The sequence below is a fragment of the Stylophora pistillata genome, chromosome 13, assembly GCF_964205215.1.
Source record: "Stylophora pistillata chromosome 13, jaStyPist1.2, whole genome shotgun sequence".
NCBI classification, from domain to species: domain Eukaryota; kingdom Metazoa; phylum Cnidaria; class Anthozoa; order Scleractinia; family Pocilloporidae; genus Stylophora; species Stylophora pistillata.
The window spans coordinates 24,272,011-24,292,232 of NC_142531.1; the positions used below are offsets into that span (position 1 = coordinate 24,272,011).

The window sequence follows — 20,222 nt, forward strand, 5'->3', positions numbered from 1 at the left end:
TGTCACCCACAAGGAATTAAAAGAGACTTCATGAAAGGGGAGACCATTAGACTTCTAAGAACAAACTCCTCTCAAGCAATATTTGAGGAGAAAATTACAAATGAAGCGCATTTGCTAAAGAGAGGCTACCGAAAGGACCTCATTAGCACAACCCTCTCAGAAGTGAATTAAAAAACAGGAAATTAGCTCTTCAACAGAAACAAAAGACGAACCAACAAATCTTGCCTTTTGTGTTACACAATACCAACCATCAGTGCCAAACCTAAAGCAAATTCTCATGAGACACTGGCATTTAATAGAAACACAACCACTACTCAACGAGATATACAAAAATCCGTTTCTCGTATCTTACAAAAGAGAACGGTCGCCCAAAGACATACTCAATGGGGCCAAACTTTGAATAGGCTACTCTAAACACGCGCTGGGGAGTCGTGTAGGACTGTCAACCCCATTTTACAACAATTTCTCGTCTAACTATTTCCGAAAAGTGTGTCCTGAATGAAGGTGGTTTCTTCTTTGTAACCCATAGTGACGTAGCCGTCTCTTCAAAGTCCTCACGTTGATTAAAATCCCATGGTATTCTGCCAGAAAGCAGAGTTAATAGATATAGGTTCCCTCTATTAACTCTGCAGAAAGTGAACAATGGTTTCGTAACGAAATCCCTTATTAAAGTAATGTTCTATAGCCAATCTTTCGTCTCCCGAGCTGGACAACACACTTTCCTCTTCACGCCATTTTAGTGTTCCACAACAACGGCAGAATGTTTCATTGTTCCCACATTCTCTTCCACATTTATGACAGAACATGTTCTATCCTCGTTCCTTCGCCATTTTGTATGCGGGAAGATGCGGGATATGGCAAGAAAACGCCGGTGTAACGCTGGGTGACTGCTGGCGCAAATAGCACGCGACAAAAAATTTTTTTGGATTTGCAAAATATTTTCGGATTTTGAAAAAAGTTTTTTGGATTTCAAGATATTTTTTTGGATTCGCAAAATATTTTTGGATTTTGAAAAATGTTTTTGGATTTCTAAAGATCTTTTTGGATTTGCAAAATATCTTTGGATTTGTCAAACTTTTCGACAGTGAGTTTAAAATAAATATTGCGATTTGAAATATTTTTCGGGATTTGAAAAATATTTTTGGATTGTCCCTTTTCGGCTTCCGTAGTGTTTCACACAAAATCAAAGGATCATGGGCGAACTTAGAAAGATGGACGTAATTGCGGAGGTTCAGCATGTGGAGGTCATCATGATAGGGTGGGGAGTTGGTCATGACACCAATTGTATTATCGTACAGTTTTGGTCCCTCTTCGGTGTACTCAATAATGATGCCGTCACCACTTTTGTCCGTGATCGAGAAGTGCAATTCAAAGGTGTTTCCTTTCAGTGGTTGTTCCCACACAAGTGGGAACGAGTCCTTTTTCCAAGCCTCTCGCACCTCTTGAGTAGTTGCAAAGTTGTCCAGAATCCACACCGCAAACTCTAAGTTGGAAATGGCCGAGCCACACTTGCTTTTGGAGATGAACTGATATCTGGAAAAACCAGGAAACAGAAGAGAACCCACGGAAAGTCCAGCGTCATTTTAGCCGTCACTTCTGACAGGTGAGTCCCAAGCATCAAGGTATGCAATTTTGTGATTATTGGTCCAGGTCATTGCTGGTGAACTACGGGAGGAGGTCTTTGGTAGAGATGCAGTGTGAGGGTAACCCTTGGGCTCCACCAAGACACGCGACATAAGATCCACCATAAACTCCAAACAAAACAATGTCCAAACAAAAAATATACTGCAGCAAATAAAAAATATACTGCAGCAAATAAAAAATATACTGCAGCAAATAAAAAATACACTGCAGCAAATAAAAAATATACTGCAGCAAATAAAAAAATCAAAACGCAAAGAAAAAAAAGTACTGCAGCAAATAAAAAATGCAACGCAAACAAAAAATACTGCAGCAAATAAAATATGCAACGCAAACCAGAAAAAAAAGAAAACGCAAACAAAAAAAATTGGAACGCAACGCCAAGGAAAACTGGGTAATAGTTCTTAGTTTCCCGTCAACACTCGTTCCATCCTTTGCTTGTTCGCCTTTCCGAAACCATGTTTTGCAGCGAACTTATGACAGTACCATGCTGCTCCTTTAAAAAAGTGATAATAACTCCATTTTCATACCCTTGATGAAAGCAATCTTCTATAATCCTACGCAGATCGCTTTCGTCCATGACAAAAAGCAAGTTCCAGTTCATGCGGCTTTCAGGGAAACTAAGAACTATTACCCAGTCTTCCTTGGCGTTGCGTTCCAATTTTTTTCGTTTGCGTTTTCCTTCTTTTTGTTTGCGTTACATTTTTTATTTGCTGCAGTATTTTTTGTTTGCGTTGCAGTTTTTTATTTGCTGCAGTACTTTTTTTCTTTGCGTTTTGATTTTTTTATTTGCTGAAGTATATTTTTTATTTGCTGCAGTATATTTTTTGTTTGCGTTGAGCATTCTGGGCCACCGTACTTTAGTCATCAAATTATTTCCAAGGTGGGCACACTACGCCGCGCTCTAACTCAACTTCAAGCGACCGCACGCAGACTTGTATCGTATCAGAAAACAAAAACATCCAGACCGCTTTCTCTTGTACTGGGAGTTTAACAACAACAAAAAAATGATTTCGGGGTCATAATTTGTTTTCTACTCACATTAATGATTTACCACTCTAAAAGGAAAATAAATGTGAAGTTGATACGAGTGCCGACTGATTCCAGTGCCATCTGGTCGAGCGATGACAAGTGTAAGATTGCACCATTACAACAAGATAGCGACCTCAAAAACGTAAACTGTTGGTCCAGCTGTGATGAGATGAGGCCTAACGTCTAAAAACAAAGCAAATGTTGATTGGAACTGCTCAAAAGCCAAAGCATGCATGCATCTAAGGGGCAAGTCGCACTAGGGCTAATTATGTTTTTATAAAATGTAAATCTGTCAAAAAGGAGCGTATTCCTAATCTTCAGAGGAGCCGAGGTCATGCTAAGACTCCTCCAAATTATGGGAAATCGTCTAATTTTGTTGTTTCTTTCTTTAACATCCACAACAACCTAACGGCCGCGAAAATACGATTCATTTTGCCTGGTAACTCGCGCAAGATGTTCTGTTTTCTCTAAGGTGGAAGATGGGTTTGGGGTTTGTGAATGACGCCGCGGCTCATCAGTCAAGCTTTGGAATATACTTAAAAACGAGGGGGGCGGCTGTACACAGGCTAAATAAAGCGAAATTTTAGTCAATTTTTTTCCTCGCGAAAACCTGGAAAATACTTAAATTCTCTCCCATGCAACCCTGCAAATTGAAAACCTGGATGTTATTATGACAAGTTGCTCTGAATCAAATTCTGTAGATTAAATCAAGATTTGATTTGATCAAATATGATTTCATCAAAATTACCGTTTGATTTAATTAGATTTCATTCAGTCACTTCTGAATTCTCTGGTTGAGTCATCATCACTTCCCAAGTAGGCACACTACTCAGCGCTCTAAATAACCTTTAAGCGACCGCTCGCAGACATGTATCGAATCAGGAATTAAAAAACATCCAAGCCGCTTCCTGTTGTACTGGGAGTTCCAATATTACAGCCATATATTTTTTTCCACTCTCAATACACAAAAAGTGTTGATACGAGTGCCATCTGGTTTAGCGATACCACGTGTAAGAATGCACCATCACTACAAGATAGCGGCCTCACAAATGCAAATTGCTGGTTCAGCTTTAATGGATGAAGCCTAACGTCTAAAGACGAAGCTAATATTGATTGAAACTGCTCGAAAGCTTCGTTATGCAGACAAGACATACATACATGTATTTCCAAACGACGCTTAGTAGGTGGGTCAGCTTATGCTCAATGGCTTCGTTGTGTAGACAAGACTTCCATTCATCCACTTTAAAATAACGCTATGGGGATGGGTCACACAAAGGCTAACTATGTTTGTTAAGACATAAATCTGTCAACAAGAAGTGTATTCCCCAATCTTTAGAGGAGCCGAGGTCATGCTAGGAAAACATACGATTCTTCCCTAGTTACTCGCTCAAGATGTTCTGTTCTGTTTTCTCTGAGGGAGATGGGTTTGTAAATGACGTTGCAGCCCCTCAGTAAATTATTGGTTTGACGCAATTAATGTTCATATTTGGAAACTGCGAAAGTTTTGACAAATTTTTCCTCGCGAAAAAGTGAAAAAATATTTCTTATACGACTCAGCCCTAGAGGAGAGACTGGAGAAAAAGAGTTAGAAGTAATTAACATCTCAAAGGGAGCTTGCAAATTGTTTACGTCATCAGCAAACTAAACTCTGGAATTAGCTATAGCCTGCTCAAAAGGGCAACAACTTTTCTATCTGTGCATGTGGAGGAAAACATTGTAACATTCCCTTACAAACCAATTCTCGACGGGCTGTTATGCAGTGTGGGGCAACTAATTAAAAGACCACTTAAATAGGTAGCTACGAGCTCGGAGAAGTTGCGTCAGAGTGATACTAGATGCTTTCTTCAACGACAATATAATATTGTTATCTGCTTAGTTAGGTCGGCTTCCACCTGACGATATTATTCGTGTAAGAAAACATCCCCAGTTGATGAAGTCTGGAATGGCCATAGTCGGCAGAAATTTTCAACCTATGTTGAAGGTAATCTTACATGATTTTACACGCCGACTGACGATATCATTCGCGCAGAAAACATCCATACTCCATAAAATATATAATGGCCACGGTCGGAAGTATTTTCTACCTTTGTGAAAGGAGAGCCTAATTTGAAAAAATGCTGCTTATCACGTCTAAGGGCAAGAAAAATTCAACTTCAGAACATTTCATGCCATTGCCACCCAACTGTGGAACGGAACAGATATCCCTTGGAGATGTCTTTTCACAGATGGGTTTTTTTTATACTTCCAAAGAAAGAGAATATTGAGAAACTCTACTGCTGCGCAATGAAATAACGATTATACGTATCACATTTCTTTCTCTTTCTCTCTTTTTTTAACTAGTATTAACAGTTTATTTCACGCTAGTTTTATGCCAGATTTAGAACGGCTACTATGTAAACTACTAATCAGTAATTGATGTCATCCACATGCACACAGTCGCCACAGCCAGTAGTTTTTGAAAATCTCCGACTTATCTCTGATAAGTGTAAAATTTCCCTGACCAGTGACTTGACAATTTCACAGAATAGTCTAAATGATGACCTTCGATTTTCCCTCACATCCATCCTCTCCACCCATTTATCTGCGCTTTTAGAAAGTTACATGCAATTTACATAGATTGATACTTCCTTAACTTAAAGTGGAAAAAGGGTTAGAATTCCTTGGAAAGCTAGTATCAGCTTGTCTTTCAATTTCTCTAAAAAATATTCTACTATTCCAACACGTTCCAAGTCTGTGAAATGTACCAGCGAATTTGATACGTTAAAGAACAGTAGATAACAATAGTAGATAAAAAGAGAAGCGTACTATTTCATTCACAAACTACCTTTAGCTCGCATGGGTGACATCGACACCACAAAAACTGAAGTGTTCGCATCTTTCATCATGAGAAAGCTTATAAGTTTATATTTATTTGTGAATTCACTTTCCTCTGACTTTTCCGCCCAAAGGCAAACTTTTCCCAGACTCAATGTAAAATTTCCTGACTTCTTCCTGACCTACAGCAACCATGCATGATTAATTAAAGTGCTATCTTTATCATAGATGGTGACTTGTAAGGTGAAACTACAGGTAAAACAAAAATAGTGATAAAAAAAGAGAATAAAAAATTAGTGGCAGGTGACTTGTCTGGAGAGGCGCCAAAGATCAAAGATAGAAAGAAACGTGCTTCATGCTAAGATGGGAGGTTCCCGACTGAACACTATCTTTTGGTTTAGTGTTCTCACAGTGCGACTGAACAAACCAAAAGCAGCTTTTGTTAACTGGTTACGCAGAAATGAAAGAAATACTATCAAGCGATGAGCAAGGCCAGGTTCGAAAACTTAACCGCGATGACAGACGGCAAGAAAAGGTGGGTTTGATTACCCCACAATCTTCACTTACTGACTGTGCTATTAATAAGTTGTCTGTAGACAGATCAATTATTTTTTACCATTAATAAACCTATCGTCTTCGAAGAACGATAGACGAAGCATATCGATTGCATGACTGAAAGGACATCACGATATTTTAATTAGGAAATGTCACGAACGTGATGCTTTTGACAAGTATCATTCATGAATTATAGACACCTGTCTGACAGTTCCTTGAAAGTCATTATAAAAGGAGTGGCAAAAAAAGTTTTTATTACACATCGAAAGAAACCTTCGTTCAGATTGTCGCCTTTCTGAATCTTCTAGAACGATGAAGCTTGCACTCGTGGTTCCAATAATGCTGGCGCATTTTCTTGTCACCGACGCCTGTACTGAGATTAGATTGACCGCCGAGGACAAAACTGTTGTAATCGGGCGGAGCATGGAGTATATTTTCGATCTCGTGCCGAATGTCGTGGTGGAGCCAAAGGATCACCCCCATACTGCAGAGCTGCCAGAGACGTGTTCCCCTACTTCACCAGCAATATCCTGGACCAATAAATACAAGATCATTTACCTTGACGCTTGGGAGATGCCTTACGCAACTGACGGCCTAAATGACGCTGGACTTTCCGCGGGTGCACTCTTGTTTCCTAGTTTTACCAAATACCAGACCGTCCCCAAAGACAAATGTGGTGCGGCCATTTCCAACTCGGCGTTCCTATCATGGATTCTAGGCAACTTCGCAACTGCTCAAGAGGTGCGAGAGGCTTGGAAAAAGGACTCGTTCCCACTTGTGTGGGGACAATCTATGAACGGGTTCATCTCTGAATTACACTGGTCTATCAACGACAAAACTGGTGACGGCGTCGTTATTGAGTACACCGAACAGGGACCAAAACTGTACGATAATACAATTGGTGTCGTCACCAACTCCCCACCCTATGACTTCCAAGTGATGAACCTCCGCAATTACGTCCAACTTTCCAAGTTCGCCCATGATCCTTTGGTTTTGGGTAAAACAACGTTCCCTCCCACTGGCCAAGGAAGTGGACTCCTTGGTGTCCCAGGAGATTTCACTCCCCCTTCGAGACTAGTACGTTCTGCGGCTATGGTGCACTTTGCTAATCCAGTCAAGAAAAGCGATGAGGCGGTGAACTTGGCTTTCCACATCATGAACACTGTTGATATTCCTCGCGGAGTCTCTTCATCCCATGATCATGAAAGTACGCCAGGCTACACTTCGTGGGTTGTGGTCAAGGACCTCACCAACATGGCAATGTACTTTCGCACTTATGAAGATCTCACTATCCGTGTGGTGTATCTCGACAAATTAACCCCTAGCGAGAAGTTGAAATTCAAGATTGGAGGCCCTGTTGGCGGCTTTGTAGACGTAACCGGAGATCTTAAGCCTGCTCATGCGCGTACTGAACTTTAAGGAAGCTTTTTGTTTCAGCGTCCAATTCAGTTAGGTAACTTACATGAGGTATATGAACTGAAACGCGCGCTCGATTTCAATGTTTATCCCGCTTGGGGCTTTACTGTGCTGGTGTTGGGAATAGTCATTTTTTGAAGCGAAGGTGTTTTTAAGGAGATCTTAGGATGGGTCTCTTAAATGTAATTCTTGTCGTTTTGAAATAAAAGTCTTTATCATTGTTGCTCGTTTTATCATGTGACGGTTCTCAAACCTGGTATCTTGGGAAACTGCAATGGACGCATATCCAGGGGTTAAGAAACAGTTTCAGTTTTCACATTCGGACCAAAACTGAAGACCTTCTCAGACAGCACCTTTAAGAGGATGATAGAATTATTTGTCTACGCCTAAATTTCAGCCTGACCAAACACCACACGATATACTTGAAGGTAGCGAAGCTCAACGATATGAGTGGCCCATTTCAAAGAAACTTTCTATAGTTATGGAATCGTGTGAAAGAGTTCTTTGAATTTTCATTCAAAAGCTGGACAACGAAGGCTTATGAGTTGCCATGCCGCCATTCGACAGTTGATGAAACCGAAATTACTTTGTTTCTCCCACCGACACAGCACCATAGTTTCCTTTGAAACCTACCCCCTTTCGCCATTCAACGATTGTCACTTTTCTTTTCTCTTTGTACAAACTCTCCATCTGCCCATCTCCCAGAGCGCCAGCTAATCTAAGGAACACAATTGCAGGGGGCTGGGACGAGGAAAGAAATTTTCCACCTGCTTCTCAGTCGCCCTCGCGCTCGCTTACCGTATTCTTGCTCGCTTTTCGCTCTGTCGCATGACGAAAAGAAACATAAAATAAGAACAAAGCGGCTGAAGCCTGACTTCTATTATACATAAAAAGTAAATCAGTCGGCTCTTAAGATGACTTAAGGTCACGCTAAATCGAAGGTACTGTCACCAGCAAAAGTCCTTTTCAGGACTACAGGCATCTGGACGATCACAAAGCAGGTCGTATATTTTGATATGGTGCAGTCCCCAAGTTTTTTCTTTTTAAGTTCCCTGGGTCCCTTCTTGCTTTCTCTATAGCCTTTAGGTCCTTGCTTAAAGAGCTGAACAGACTGGCACAGAGTTTCTGGTGGTGAATCCATCCCCCTCGCCAGAACATGGCACTAGTCTAGGCTCCATGTCACACATCGGACACAATTTATCACGCACTACAGAACTCCGCATCCAAATAATCAAGTTGATTCTTTCTCCTGATTGGATGGGCAAAGCTCCATGCATATGTTGACCTCTGTGAAGAAGCCCGTAACTTGTCACGTGCTCACACTGAGTACATTCTGTATCTTTCAGGGGGACCTAAAAAGGCCCAAGTCTAAATCAAAACTAGCATTTGTTTATAAAGGGTGTTCCATTTGTTGTTTTCTTCCCCAAATTTTAACACAGGTAATTCATCATTTTATTGACGAAGTCCGTAGCGCGAGTCCATAAAAATCAGCCCGAAAAAATTATGTTTGCGCTCCGCACGTAACTTTCGATCTTGGACTTCGCTCATAATCTTGAGGTTTCCTTCCAGCCTGCAGAGCAGGCGAAATTTTGGAGAGCAAGTACTCAGTGTTTTCTTGGTGAAAATCATAGCTCCCCTGTTTGATTTTTACAGCAGAGGAAGACTGGGAAGAGTAAGACATTTGAAACAAGAGGGTCTTATTCAAACATGGCCAATCGAATAAAAAATCACACTCTTGTAATGTTAACTCGCCTTAATAGGTCGCCTGCACTGTATGCTAGTTTCTTTCTATGTAAATGTAGTGTTTCAGTGACACAAAGGTGATGCAATTCAAATTCAAAGCTTACCTGTCTCATATCACCAAAAAACAACTCTCCTCCAATAAACTCCTTACCAAGTGATACATTTAAAGTGACCTCTGCATTGTCATAGTGATAACTGAGATCAAGATCCTCTTCCATCTTGTAATGTACCGTGAATGCCTTGTGTGAATCTAAGGTGTTGCCCCCACATTCAGGATACAACAATCTTGTGATTGGCATCAAGTAATTTGTTCTCAGGGGTGAGAGAAGCTTCTCGTCAAAACCAAGCTCATTTAGTAAAACCTGTAAAAAATAAATAAATAAATAAGATTCTGAAAGATCTTAGAACATCGAAAAAGTGAACCTCAAAATAGAATTAAAGGTGAGAGAGGGGAAAGACCTTGAGGTACTTTAAAGAGAATAGGTCTCTTGAACATTTTTGATAACTGCTGTATCCAAGAATCTCCAATCATCTTGTTACACCTATATTTATAGTCCAGCATCAGTATGCATATTCTCAATACTGTTCTTTTTACATTTCCTAAAGTACTGACAGGAGAATTTGAATATCAGTCAAAAGATTTTTTAGTTGGTGATCATTTCCTTTATTCTCCTGACCTTAATGTTTCATTCAGTAGTTTTACTGTAAGGAGACGTTCAATGCTGGTCACTAATGAAAATTAAAGGGTTAGGATTCTTAACACCCAAACACAGAAATTTTAATCAATGTGTCTTCAAATCTATGGCATCTTGATTTTCTTTTCCCTTAACTTGACAACTACTGAATTTATTAAATAAATTTAACTCGCTAGTAATTTATCTTTAAACTCAGATTCAGTTATAACATAATACAATACAATACTCTTTATTTAACAAAGGTGACATAATTAACCCAATGAGTTATCTAACTTACAGCTTTCGCAACAAACCCACTATCCTACCCCAGGGGAGGACATCCATCACACAGAAATCTCGTGTGTGGGAAATTAACGTCTCCTACCCCAACCCTGCAGGAGACGGGACCTCCATTTATTCGTCCCTATCCGAGAAGACTAGAATATCTAACCATTTCATGATGTTATAGAATGGCAGCAAATTCTTCGCAATTATTTTAAGACCTTGAGTGTTGGTCCTGCCGGGGCTCGAACCCTCGACCTCCCGCACTACAGTCAAGCGCACTATCCATTGGGCTAACTGGGCGGCGGTACTGAACATAGTATGCATTGTCTGATTGGTCCATTCTGTTTCCGAGTGGATGCTTTATCAGTTTATAGAGCCTGCATATAACTAGTTACGTTTTAAAAGCAGTTGAATGCATTTTCAAGGCTCTATAACATGATAAAGCCCCTTAGGATGTTTGGAGAACACTCGGAAAGCTTGTAAATCACTCACCATTGGCTTGTGATGTATAAGCTTTCCTCATGTTGTCCCAACATCCCACATGGCTTTGTCACATTATAGAGCCTGGAAAAATGTGTTCTGTTGCTTAAATTACAACAATCTTACCCCAAAGTTGTTCATTGTATTTGGCCTTCCTTTAGGTAGATCGGTGTTTTCAAAATTGTTTATTTCTTCAATAAACTTTTCACAAAATTCTGGTGTAAATACTTGAAATGAATACACCTTTTCAGCTAAAAGAAAATAATAAAAAATTATCAATTGGTTTACTTCAGATGATAATTATAGTAATACCTTGTAAAATTGTACTGTTTTAATCCACAGTTATAACCTCAGGCATTGTTCATAAAATTGTGATTACCATATTTATGCCAAGTATGAATTTTGCAAGTTTGGTTTAGTTTATTAGCTTCACCAACAGGCAGGGACACAGCAACAGCTTGCGCCAATTACTGCGGGCGCAGTAAACCCACCCATCCCACCCAAGGGGAGGACATCCACCACACAGTAATCTCATGAGTGGGAAATTAATGTCTCCTACCCCTAACCCTGCAGGAGACGGGGCCTACGGTTTATTCGTCCTTATCCGAGAAGACTAGAATATCCATTTCTTAATATTATAGAAAGGTAGCAAATTCTCCTCAGTTATTTTAAGACCATGAGTATTGGTCCGGCCAGGGCACAAACCCTCCACCTCCTGCACAACACAATCCGGTGCTCTAATCAATTGGGCTAACCGCGAGGTTAGTTGGTTGGTTTTAGTTTAACCTCTGATTGATTTAGAGTATGGTGCAGGTTTTCTCAGCAAATTGTACACAACAGTAAAGCAAAAACCTTTCATTTAGTTACAGATTTTATTTGGACACTCCTGTGAAAATCAAGTCTATTAATAGTTTTGAAAAGACATTCTTTGTCATGGATTGTTGCAATTTCTGCTCATCAAAGTTTCCAAGAAGTAAAAATCTTACTTGCCATCACAATGTTTAATCATGGATAACAATCCTTCAGTTGTAGCTGTCATATCATCTCTTGCATATCGCACTTGTGAGAGAAAACTATCAGCAAGGAAAGATTCCTAATTGAAAAGAAGTAGGAATACAAAATTAATGTGAGTGATAAAAATCCATGTTAGATTTTATGCATGTATATCTCCACCTACAGCAGTGCAGCAAAAAAACATCTTTTGAATTAAGATGCATGGACCAGTATTATTGTATTAGAAGTAACAGTGGTTTAAAGATAACAAACCAGAATTACAACCTGGAACGACAAGCACCTGACAGAAGCCAATGGCGCTCTTTGGCCGAGGCCTTATGTGTTTCACAACACGAAGAGGATTAAGTAAGTAAGTAAGTGGTTTAAAGATAACAGATCAGAAGTACAACCTGTGTGGCAAACTATTTTTATCTGGTGGGGAAAGGAGGAGAAGTGGTAGACAGTTGCTAGTAATTCTGGGTAAATGTGAAAATACATAATCCCAAGCAAGATAAGGTCACATGTCGTCCGGTTAGCTTAACCGCCTCCCACTTAGCTCAATGGATAGAGTGCTGGACTGTTGTGCAGGAGGTCGAGAGTTCGAGCCCCAGCCGGACCAACACTCAGGGTCTTAAAATAATTGAGAAGAATTTGCTACCTTTCTATAACATCAAGAAATGGTTAGATATTCTAGTCTTCTTGGATAGGGACGAATAAATGGAGGTCCCGTCTCCTTTAGGGTTAGGGGCAGGAGATGTTAATTTCCCACGCACGAGATTACTGTGTAATGGATGTCCTCCTCTGGGGTGGGATGGGTGGGTTTACTGGGCCCACAGTAATTGGTGCAAGCTGTTGCGGTGTCCCTGCCGGTCGGCGATGCTATTAAATAATTAAATAAATAAATAATGTCCAAATGTCCAAAGTACTGAATCAAACAACACTGATATAAATGAAGATTGTTTCCTTGCAATTTAAATTTCTAGTCTGAACATGATTCTAATATTAATCAAAAAATATTCCTTACTTGTAAAATGTACACATCAGGATGCAATGGTTTATAATCAGATGAGATCATCTTTTTTCTCCTTTGTGAATCTCTACCTAGCTTTTTCCTTCTTTTTATTTCATCTTCTACCTAAGCATCCAAAAAAGCCTTTATTGGAGCAGTTTTTAATTTTATATTCTCACTGGATTGTAAATACCTCCACTGATAACTCTTCTCCATCTAAATAAATTTAATCTTAATATTGAGCATTAAAGCCTCTCATTTTTTTTTTTGGTTTATTCGAAAAGGGAGCTATGTTGGTACATATAGCCTGCTTAGCAGAATTTCTAAAAGCATTCTAAACATTCTTGTCATACACTGTATGTTTTTATCAGTTCCAGGGCGTAAGTAATTCTGCAAAATGTGCAGGTAAAGTGTTATAATTGTTACAATAAGCCATTCAGCAGACGAAACGACAGAACACTCGAACATGGAGAGTTCAAACAACTATCACGTTCAAAAGCACCTGGTTACAGAACAAAAGCTATGGTGGGTGCATACGGGATACTACATGGGTCCCGCAACATGTCATAATAAGTCGTCCCGAACAAAATTAAAGAAATCACTGAAATAGATGCATTTGAATTACTTGCTCGAGCACTGCTAACCACTGTTCATCTGTTTTACAGCCTCTGTGATAAAGCACCTGCCATTTAAAAAAAAGTACGGCTTAATTCCCCTTGATTTCAGACAACGAAAATGAATGTTAATAAATGAAAAAAAATAAATAAATAAAAGTCTTAGATTTACTTCAAATTTGAAACACAAGGCAAATATATTTCAAGTGACTCTGCAAGAAAACCCGAGACCAAGGCAAATTTTCACATACCTTCCGAAACTCGTTCTCTAATTGTAATTTACTTTTGTAGATAACATGAGCTTCATAGTCCTTCAGAAAAATATTATGGGTGAAAAAACACTGACAGACGAATCGTTCGGATTCGTCCGCCATGTTGAACCGTGAGACATGCTAGCCTGGTAACCAGTGCCTCAACATTCCTTGCTGAAGCATTGCATCATGGTACATTTCCTGTAACCAAAGCAAATATGGCGTCCTTGTGAGCATATTTGTCTCCGAGTTTTTAATGTGCGATTGTTTGAAAATAAGTTCAGGCTTTAATTACATTATTCACGTAGTATTCGGGAGTTCTCATGCCTTGCATTTTCTTTCTATCGTCGTGGAAAGATCCGTAGCTGATTGTGAAGTGGTCGAAATGGTCTTGACTTATTAATTTCGACAATTTGAATTTTCTAGAGTACGTCTGCAACGATTCCCTTATTTTGATCAACCTTGAAGAAGATATCAAGCAGTGATAATCGCGTAAAAGTTGCTTAGCTACAATCGGAAGGATCAAATACATTAAAAGAACGTGTCGGCGACAATTAGCTCGTCGATCAAGTTGTCACATCAATAAGTTAAATTGTCAAATCTTTTTTTGGTCTTCATTTAAAAAAAACTACTTTCGTTTCAATCGAGGTTTAGTTCACTTGTAGGCGAGGAACTTCGCTTCTTGGTAAAGCGTTTGGTACAATGGCTCATTTACTTGGAAGTGAAGCTTGTTTGGGGAGCTTGAAACAAGACATCAATGATGTTCAAACGACAGTAATGGATTTATTATCCAGAGTAGGACACATTAGAAGTCTTTCGTGGAAATATCCAGATAAGATAGCTTCTGAGTTAGATATGGATGAACTGTTGGAGAGATATTCATATTCCAGTGATAATGACCACTGTAAACTGTCACACATAATTCTTTTTGAACTTCTTATTGACAGGTATACAATGAGTATTATACATTAATTATACATGTATTTTGATTGGGTTCTTCTTATGAGCTAATGGAGGACAGGGTCATAGATGATGTTACCATTAACAACAGTTTGGTTTTCATCATATAGAACAAATAGATTCCATGTTGCTGTGGGTCTGTAATATAATAGATCACAGAAGACATCACAATGTGGTGAGAAGATCAATGACCCACTCTGCTACACCTTGTGTGACACTTTTTTGCTCTTACCACATTCTGACATCATCTCTGATCTATTACTAGGCTGTACTCTTAGAAAAATTGAAGGGAGTCCAGTGCTCTGAAACTGTGAAACTCAGGGTGCCCTGCATTTGCTTTTTATGCAAAAACTAAGATTTCTGAGTCGTCCAAGAGCAAAAGAAAGGCACCAGGGGCCACTGGGTGCTGCTAGACCACACTGAGCCCTGTATTACTTAAAAGATGCACAGCCATATGAAATCTATTTATTTTTTAGGGTGAGAGTTGTTGAAAATACCTCAGAAGGTGGGAATTGAATTTGAATAGACTTAACATTGTTTCCCCTCTTAACAGTCTAGACTCATGTTTCATCAAAATGTCATCAGAGACGTTTACTTCTAAGGTTATTTTTTTTATATAGATATAGGCTGGTTATCAGCCCCCAGTAAAAATATTATTTATGTTAAAATTGATAATAATAGTAACAATGATGGAGGTTGGAGGTTGGTTGGCCGCATCTTGATATGCTTTAATGTGACTGCATGATACTTTTAGTGAGTTTCACATGCGCTGGTCAATACTTGGCTGTGTAGCAGCAAGATGCAGTTCCAGTTGAGACCCACAAATTGACCCTTGCTCACCACAGAGTCTCTGGTAGCTCAGCGGTTAGAGCATCTGACTAGGTCATTGAGGGTCCTGGGTTCAAATCCCATCTGGGACTTGGATTTTTTTCCGACTATACATTAAAATTGTTGTTTGTTTCATCTTAATGATGATAATGTTATCATTATATTAATATTGTTGTTATCATTATTATTATAATTGTTACTATCATCAAGTTATTCCCATGTGAATTCAGTAATGGATAGATTAAGTTTGTCATAATCTCAAGGGTGTAAATATGATCTGAAGATGACTTTTCTCAACAGACTTGTTCTTTTGCTGCAATGTATGGCTCAGTTCAGTGACCAACTGCTGACTTCATGTGATGGGAGGCCAAGTAGTGGTAAAATATTAGGTTCCAGTATGTCTGTTGGACTTGTAGCCAAAAAGTTTTGGAACAAACTTGTCCATGTTCAGCAAACCATCCAGAAACTTCAGACTGAGGTGAGAAACATTCAAAAGTTGGTGAAATATTGTCTTTGATGAATTTTCAGAATCACATTAGATGGGAAGATGTATTCTCAGAAGTTCTTGCATCATGATAATCCATAATTTTTGTAGAGTCCATAATGAACAAGTGCTAGTTATTTTTTATGATAGTTTGTGTTTCCTTTCTCACATTTTTTTTTTTGTACTGATCTGCTTTATCTTTTGTTTGGTAAAAGAGAAATGAGATATTGATTACCTATGGTGATTCAACTTATGTGTTTTCTAGAGCAAAGCCAAAAACAAAACAATGTCAAAGATGGAAGACACCATAACAGATCTGCGGGGTGAGGTTAAACTCTTGAAGCAAGCTTCAGATAAAAAATCAGGCAAATCTTCTGTTGTCCAAGGAAAAGTTGAAAGCCAAAGTGCTAATAGAACTTCTGTGAAGTTCATTCTCTCTCCATCTGAGGAGTTATCTCTAGAAAGTTCTACACCCTCCCAGGAGCTTACTCTTGCTGTGGAAGATGTAACTCATGCAAAGACTTGTCAAGAGTCATCAACACAGACTTATGACACTGCATTTATTCCATGTGAAGCTTGTGCTAGAACACAACAAAATCTTATTGAAGTTGGTAACATGGTGATTAAAGTATGTGAATCTCAAGGACTTCCATCTTCACTGGCAAAGCAGAAAAAACTCTTGCGACAATCCTTGATGGCTGCAGCTGATGTATCAAGGTGGGCATCTGAACAAAGCCAAGATCTTGCTAGAATTACTGATCACTTGGATAATTTATATGCACAGATAAATCCACTGGAAGATAGACTTAGTAGGTCAAAACAAGTTTGTGCACAACTGGAAAAGCAAATCCAAGATCTGGAAAAGCAGTTGTTGGATAAGGACAGTGAAGTTGAAAAGAAGGAGGTAGACTTCAAAGAGAAGCTTAAACAAGTTGTTGCTGAGAAAGATCTGCTGCTATCTGATGCAGAAAAAATGAACAATGACCTTATGAAGGGAAAAGATGTCCTTCAGGGTATGGTGCTCAAACTGGAGGAAAAGAAAAAGAAGTACAAGGAGACAGTTAAGACCCTTGGTAAGTTTGTAAACACAAATAACATTAATTTACCACCAGTTAAACAGCCAATGAGAGGCCTGATTTTGAAATAAGGAAATGAGATATAGCCAGTTGACACAGGACAATGCAGAAAATTTATTCTTGTTGCTTATTTCATAGCTGTTTTTTTTTTTTTTTTTTTTTTTTTTTTTCAGGTGAAGAAAACAACAAGTTGTTAACAGAGTTAGACAAGGAGTCTAAAGAGGTAGCAAGGTTAACGGTGGTAGAGTCTGAAGTACAACAGCTAAAAGTAGAGATGGATGACTTACAAGTGAAACTCAAAAACACTTCTATTGAACTGGGAAAAACGCAGGCTAAGAACAAGACCTTGGAGAAACATGAACAAGTAAGATAAAGTTTTTATTATAAGTGGAGGTGGTATAAGATTAGCTCCACAACAAGTAGGTGTAGCTCTCTAACTTTTTGCCTGGATTATATGTGAGAATTGATATTAGAAATCAAGGCTGTTAGAGGATGTTTCAAAACTCTTGAGGATAACATGATCCGATATGCGGGGCTGAACTTCAATATCAAAGAAGCACTGGCTCAGTTTTTTGGTTGGGAGCTCTGTATTTGAAATTTCTGGTTTTCCACCATGGCCTGTTTTATGTGCAATATTCTGGGTTTCTGGCCAAAGCACTTTACAGTGCCCTCTACACCAAGAAAAGTGAACAAATACCAGGAAACTGTTAGGAAAGCATGATAAAATACGGGAAGGGTAACCTGTGATAACTACTGTCTCATTTAGAAGGACTAAAAAGAAAACCTGCGCTCGTATATTACTTGATAGTGTAGAAACAGGGAAATAAGGCTGTAGCAGCGTTGTTAGAGAGTCTTATCTGCTAACATAAATTTCATTTGCCTCCTCAGGCTTTACAAAGCAAACACGATGCACTTCTTCAAAGAGTTGATAATCTGGACAATGAATGCGAGGAGTTGAGGGACAGAGTGCTAGAGGCAGAAGGAGAGAGACACGAACTGCAAGGAGTGATGGAAGATTTGAGAACTGAAAAGACGAAGCTCTCTGAAGAACTTGATTCCAAGCAGGTAATTTTTGGCATTTTGTTTGTGGCTCTGGTCAATTGTTGATCGCCAGTTAATCCTAGTTGTTCAGAGTAATTCTCTATGAATGGCTAGTTCTCTGCAGCTGGTATTTTCACACGCCTCAGGGTGTCGTCATGAGAAAAAGGGGAAATAAAGAAAGGGAGAATTGTCTATTCGTGGTCATATACAAAATTATTCAACAATGCGCCTCTTTTACAGTTATATATTGGTATTGGTTCAAATCTAAAACCTTGGAACATAACTCTAAGCATTCTTTCTGTTTGTACACAGAACCTTCTGGAAGAACTTAGACTTGAAAAGGAAAAACTTTTGCAAGAAGTAGAAGAATTTGAGGCAAAGACGAACGACCTTGAACAGCAGCTAAAAGAAAGCGAAGAAAAACTTCAACTCGTGGTAGAATTTCCATCCATTGATGCCAAACAGCAGAAATCTTCCTTGTCAGACAAAGAGGTGATATTTAATGGGGAAGTTCCCTCAGAAGCCGAAGTAGCTAAAGATATGGAGAGACAAGTTATAGCCAACAATATCAGAATTATGACCCTCGAAGAACAAAATGAAAAGTTGAGGAAGTCTATATCTTTCTTGATGAATGCTCGAGAAAACATCTCAAAGAAGAAAGTAAGTGGATGACAATATTATCAGAGTCCATCTCCCTCGACGAACTCACAAAGATTTTCCTTGAATTTTTTGAAATGAGATAACTTGGTGTTGTGTCAACTGGGTTGATAATGTAAATTGGCCGGCACCGTAATGAGTATCTAAGCTGATGTTTCAAGCGTTCGTCCTTCGACAGAGCGAATGGCTTTGTTAAGATAAGTGTACGAAGAATGTTGCACCCGATTACTTTATCATATTCCGAAAAATACCCTGACCTTCCCTTAGTAGCTGCACGTGTATTGTTAGTTGGTTTTTCTTGGTTGCTGTTGCCGCGCTGTGATGATAAAACCCGATAGAGGGCCTTTTTGTTTGAAAAGTGGAAAAACAAGCAATTCTTCCTTTTCGGTTTTTGTTAAATATTCTTTGTGATTCGTTAAAACTCTCGTCCTTTTACTCGACTAAATCATCGTGATCTTTACCAATCAATCCACTCATTACGTGGTCACGCGCGTCTTGTTTTCCCGCGCTTTGCATTGGTCTTGTGAATTTTCCCTACATTCTTATTGGTTCCTTGTACTGTCGTCGTTGTTCTGATTGGCTGTTGTAAATGCCTTAGTACTGTGTCCCTCATTTGTGACACGTGCTCCTACTGGTTAGGCCCATTGTTCTCTCGTTCTCTCTCAGTGTTCCCACTTTCATTTAAAATTGCCAAAACTTCTTGATATTTTTCAGGTACAAGAACCTGTTGCCTTGTGGAAACAACATAGTGACGAATCTGGACTAATGGAAGAACGGGGGGATTTACATAGAAGGTTCTGTTGATTTTTTTTTAGCTGTCTTTTTGTTGTTCGCCTGTTTATTTTGAAAGTACCATTATAGATCTCAAAAGCAAGTTCGCTACAATATTGGAATTAGATTAAAATTATTTTAGTGAATAGTTTTTTCTTACCACCATATTTTACTGTTCTTTGTTTTGAAAGGGTATAGGTTATCTTTTCAGTTAATTAGTGCAACTAATACAGCTTTTTCCGTTGAATATGTTTCTCGTTTACAGGTCTCCTGTGCAGAATTTTTATGAAGAAAACTCAAATGTCTCTCATAAGCGCCCTGCATCTGCCATAAGAGAAGGACAGCGGTCGTACTCAGACCACTACATGTCAAACCAAATACAGCCCCGCCCACCTGAGAAACCTAGAGCCCAGTCCGCTAAGACAAGGACAAAGGCAACAACTTCAAGATTTGCTGAGGCTAAACAGAGTACTTCATTGAGTGCGAAACTTGCCGCTAGTGGGAAACATGCAGCAAGCATTTTAGGAAGACTAGCGGAAGGACACACACAGAAACACGAATGGGAACATTCTCCTGCCCCTACCCTGGACATAACAGCCCGTGAGGGGAGGGGTGGGCTTGACATTGGACGCGCGAGCCCTGCCTCAACACGATACACGCCGATGAATGTGTTTGTTTGTACGAGTTGTGACAAGATGTACAACACACAGAAAGATTTGGACATCCATAAATCTTTTTGCTATGGTGCAGTGAATGAAAACTACACATGATCACATAAGCTTTACAACATTGCAACATCCTAAGTAATTTTTTGAAGCTATTAAAATTATAAACAAAGTGAAATGCAGTATCATGTTTTTATTGCACATGCATCGCTTGTTCTTGGAGAAATATTATG

The 20,222-nt window shown here is 39.2% G+C and overlaps 3 protein-coding genes across 4 annotated transcripts; 2 read left to right on the top strand and 1 right to left on the bottom strand.

The window, feature by feature from the left end:
- Positions 1-731: 731 nt before the first annotated feature.
- Positions 732-13,636, bottom strand: LOC111341020 (2-oxoglutarate and iron-dependent oxygenase domain-containing protein 2). 2 transcript variants are annotated; one of them, XM_088743188.1, is made up of 7 exons: positions 13,508-13,636; positions 13,268-13,324; positions 12,658-12,768; positions 11,631-11,733; positions 10,767-10,891; positions 9,306-9,563; positions 732-8,810 (listed from the first exon to the last, which is right to left on the bottom strand). In XM_088743188.1, exons 1-7 carry the CDS (start codon positions 13,628-13,630, stop codon positions 8,553-8,555), a joined length of 1,035 nt encoding a protein of 344 aa, XP_088599314.1. In that variant the 5' UTR covers positions 13,631-13,636; the 3' UTR covers positions 732-8,552. The 2 variants fall into 2 exon arrangements, with proteins under 2 accessions (XP_088599314.1, XP_088599315.1); XM_088743189.1 differs by lacking the exon at positions 12,658-12,768.
- LOC111341030 (uncharacterized) lies at positions 6,288-7,678 on the top strand. Its single transcript, XM_022947969.2, has one exon. The coding sequence runs from the start codon at positions 6,355-6,357 to the stop codon at positions 7,459-7,461; it is 1,107 nt and encodes a 368-aa protein (XP_022803704.2). The 5' UTR covers positions 6,288-6,354; the 3' UTR covers positions 7,462-7,678.
- Positions 13,637-13,703: 67 nt separating the features above from the next.
- LOC111341031 (uncharacterized) lies at positions 13,704-20,167 on the top strand. The gene is made up of 8 exons (XM_022947970.2): positions 13,704-14,454; positions 15,596-15,773; positions 16,045-16,852; positions 17,029-17,219; positions 17,744-17,920; positions 18,209-18,556; positions 19,268-19,347; positions 19,590-20,167. The coding sequence occupies exons 1-8, from the start codon at positions 14,210-14,212 to the stop codon at positions 20,092-20,094; spliced, it is 2,532 nt and encodes an 843-aa protein (XP_022803705.2). The 5' UTR covers positions 13,704-14,209; the 3' UTR covers positions 20,095-20,167.
- Positions 20,168-20,222: the final 55 nt, after the last annotated feature.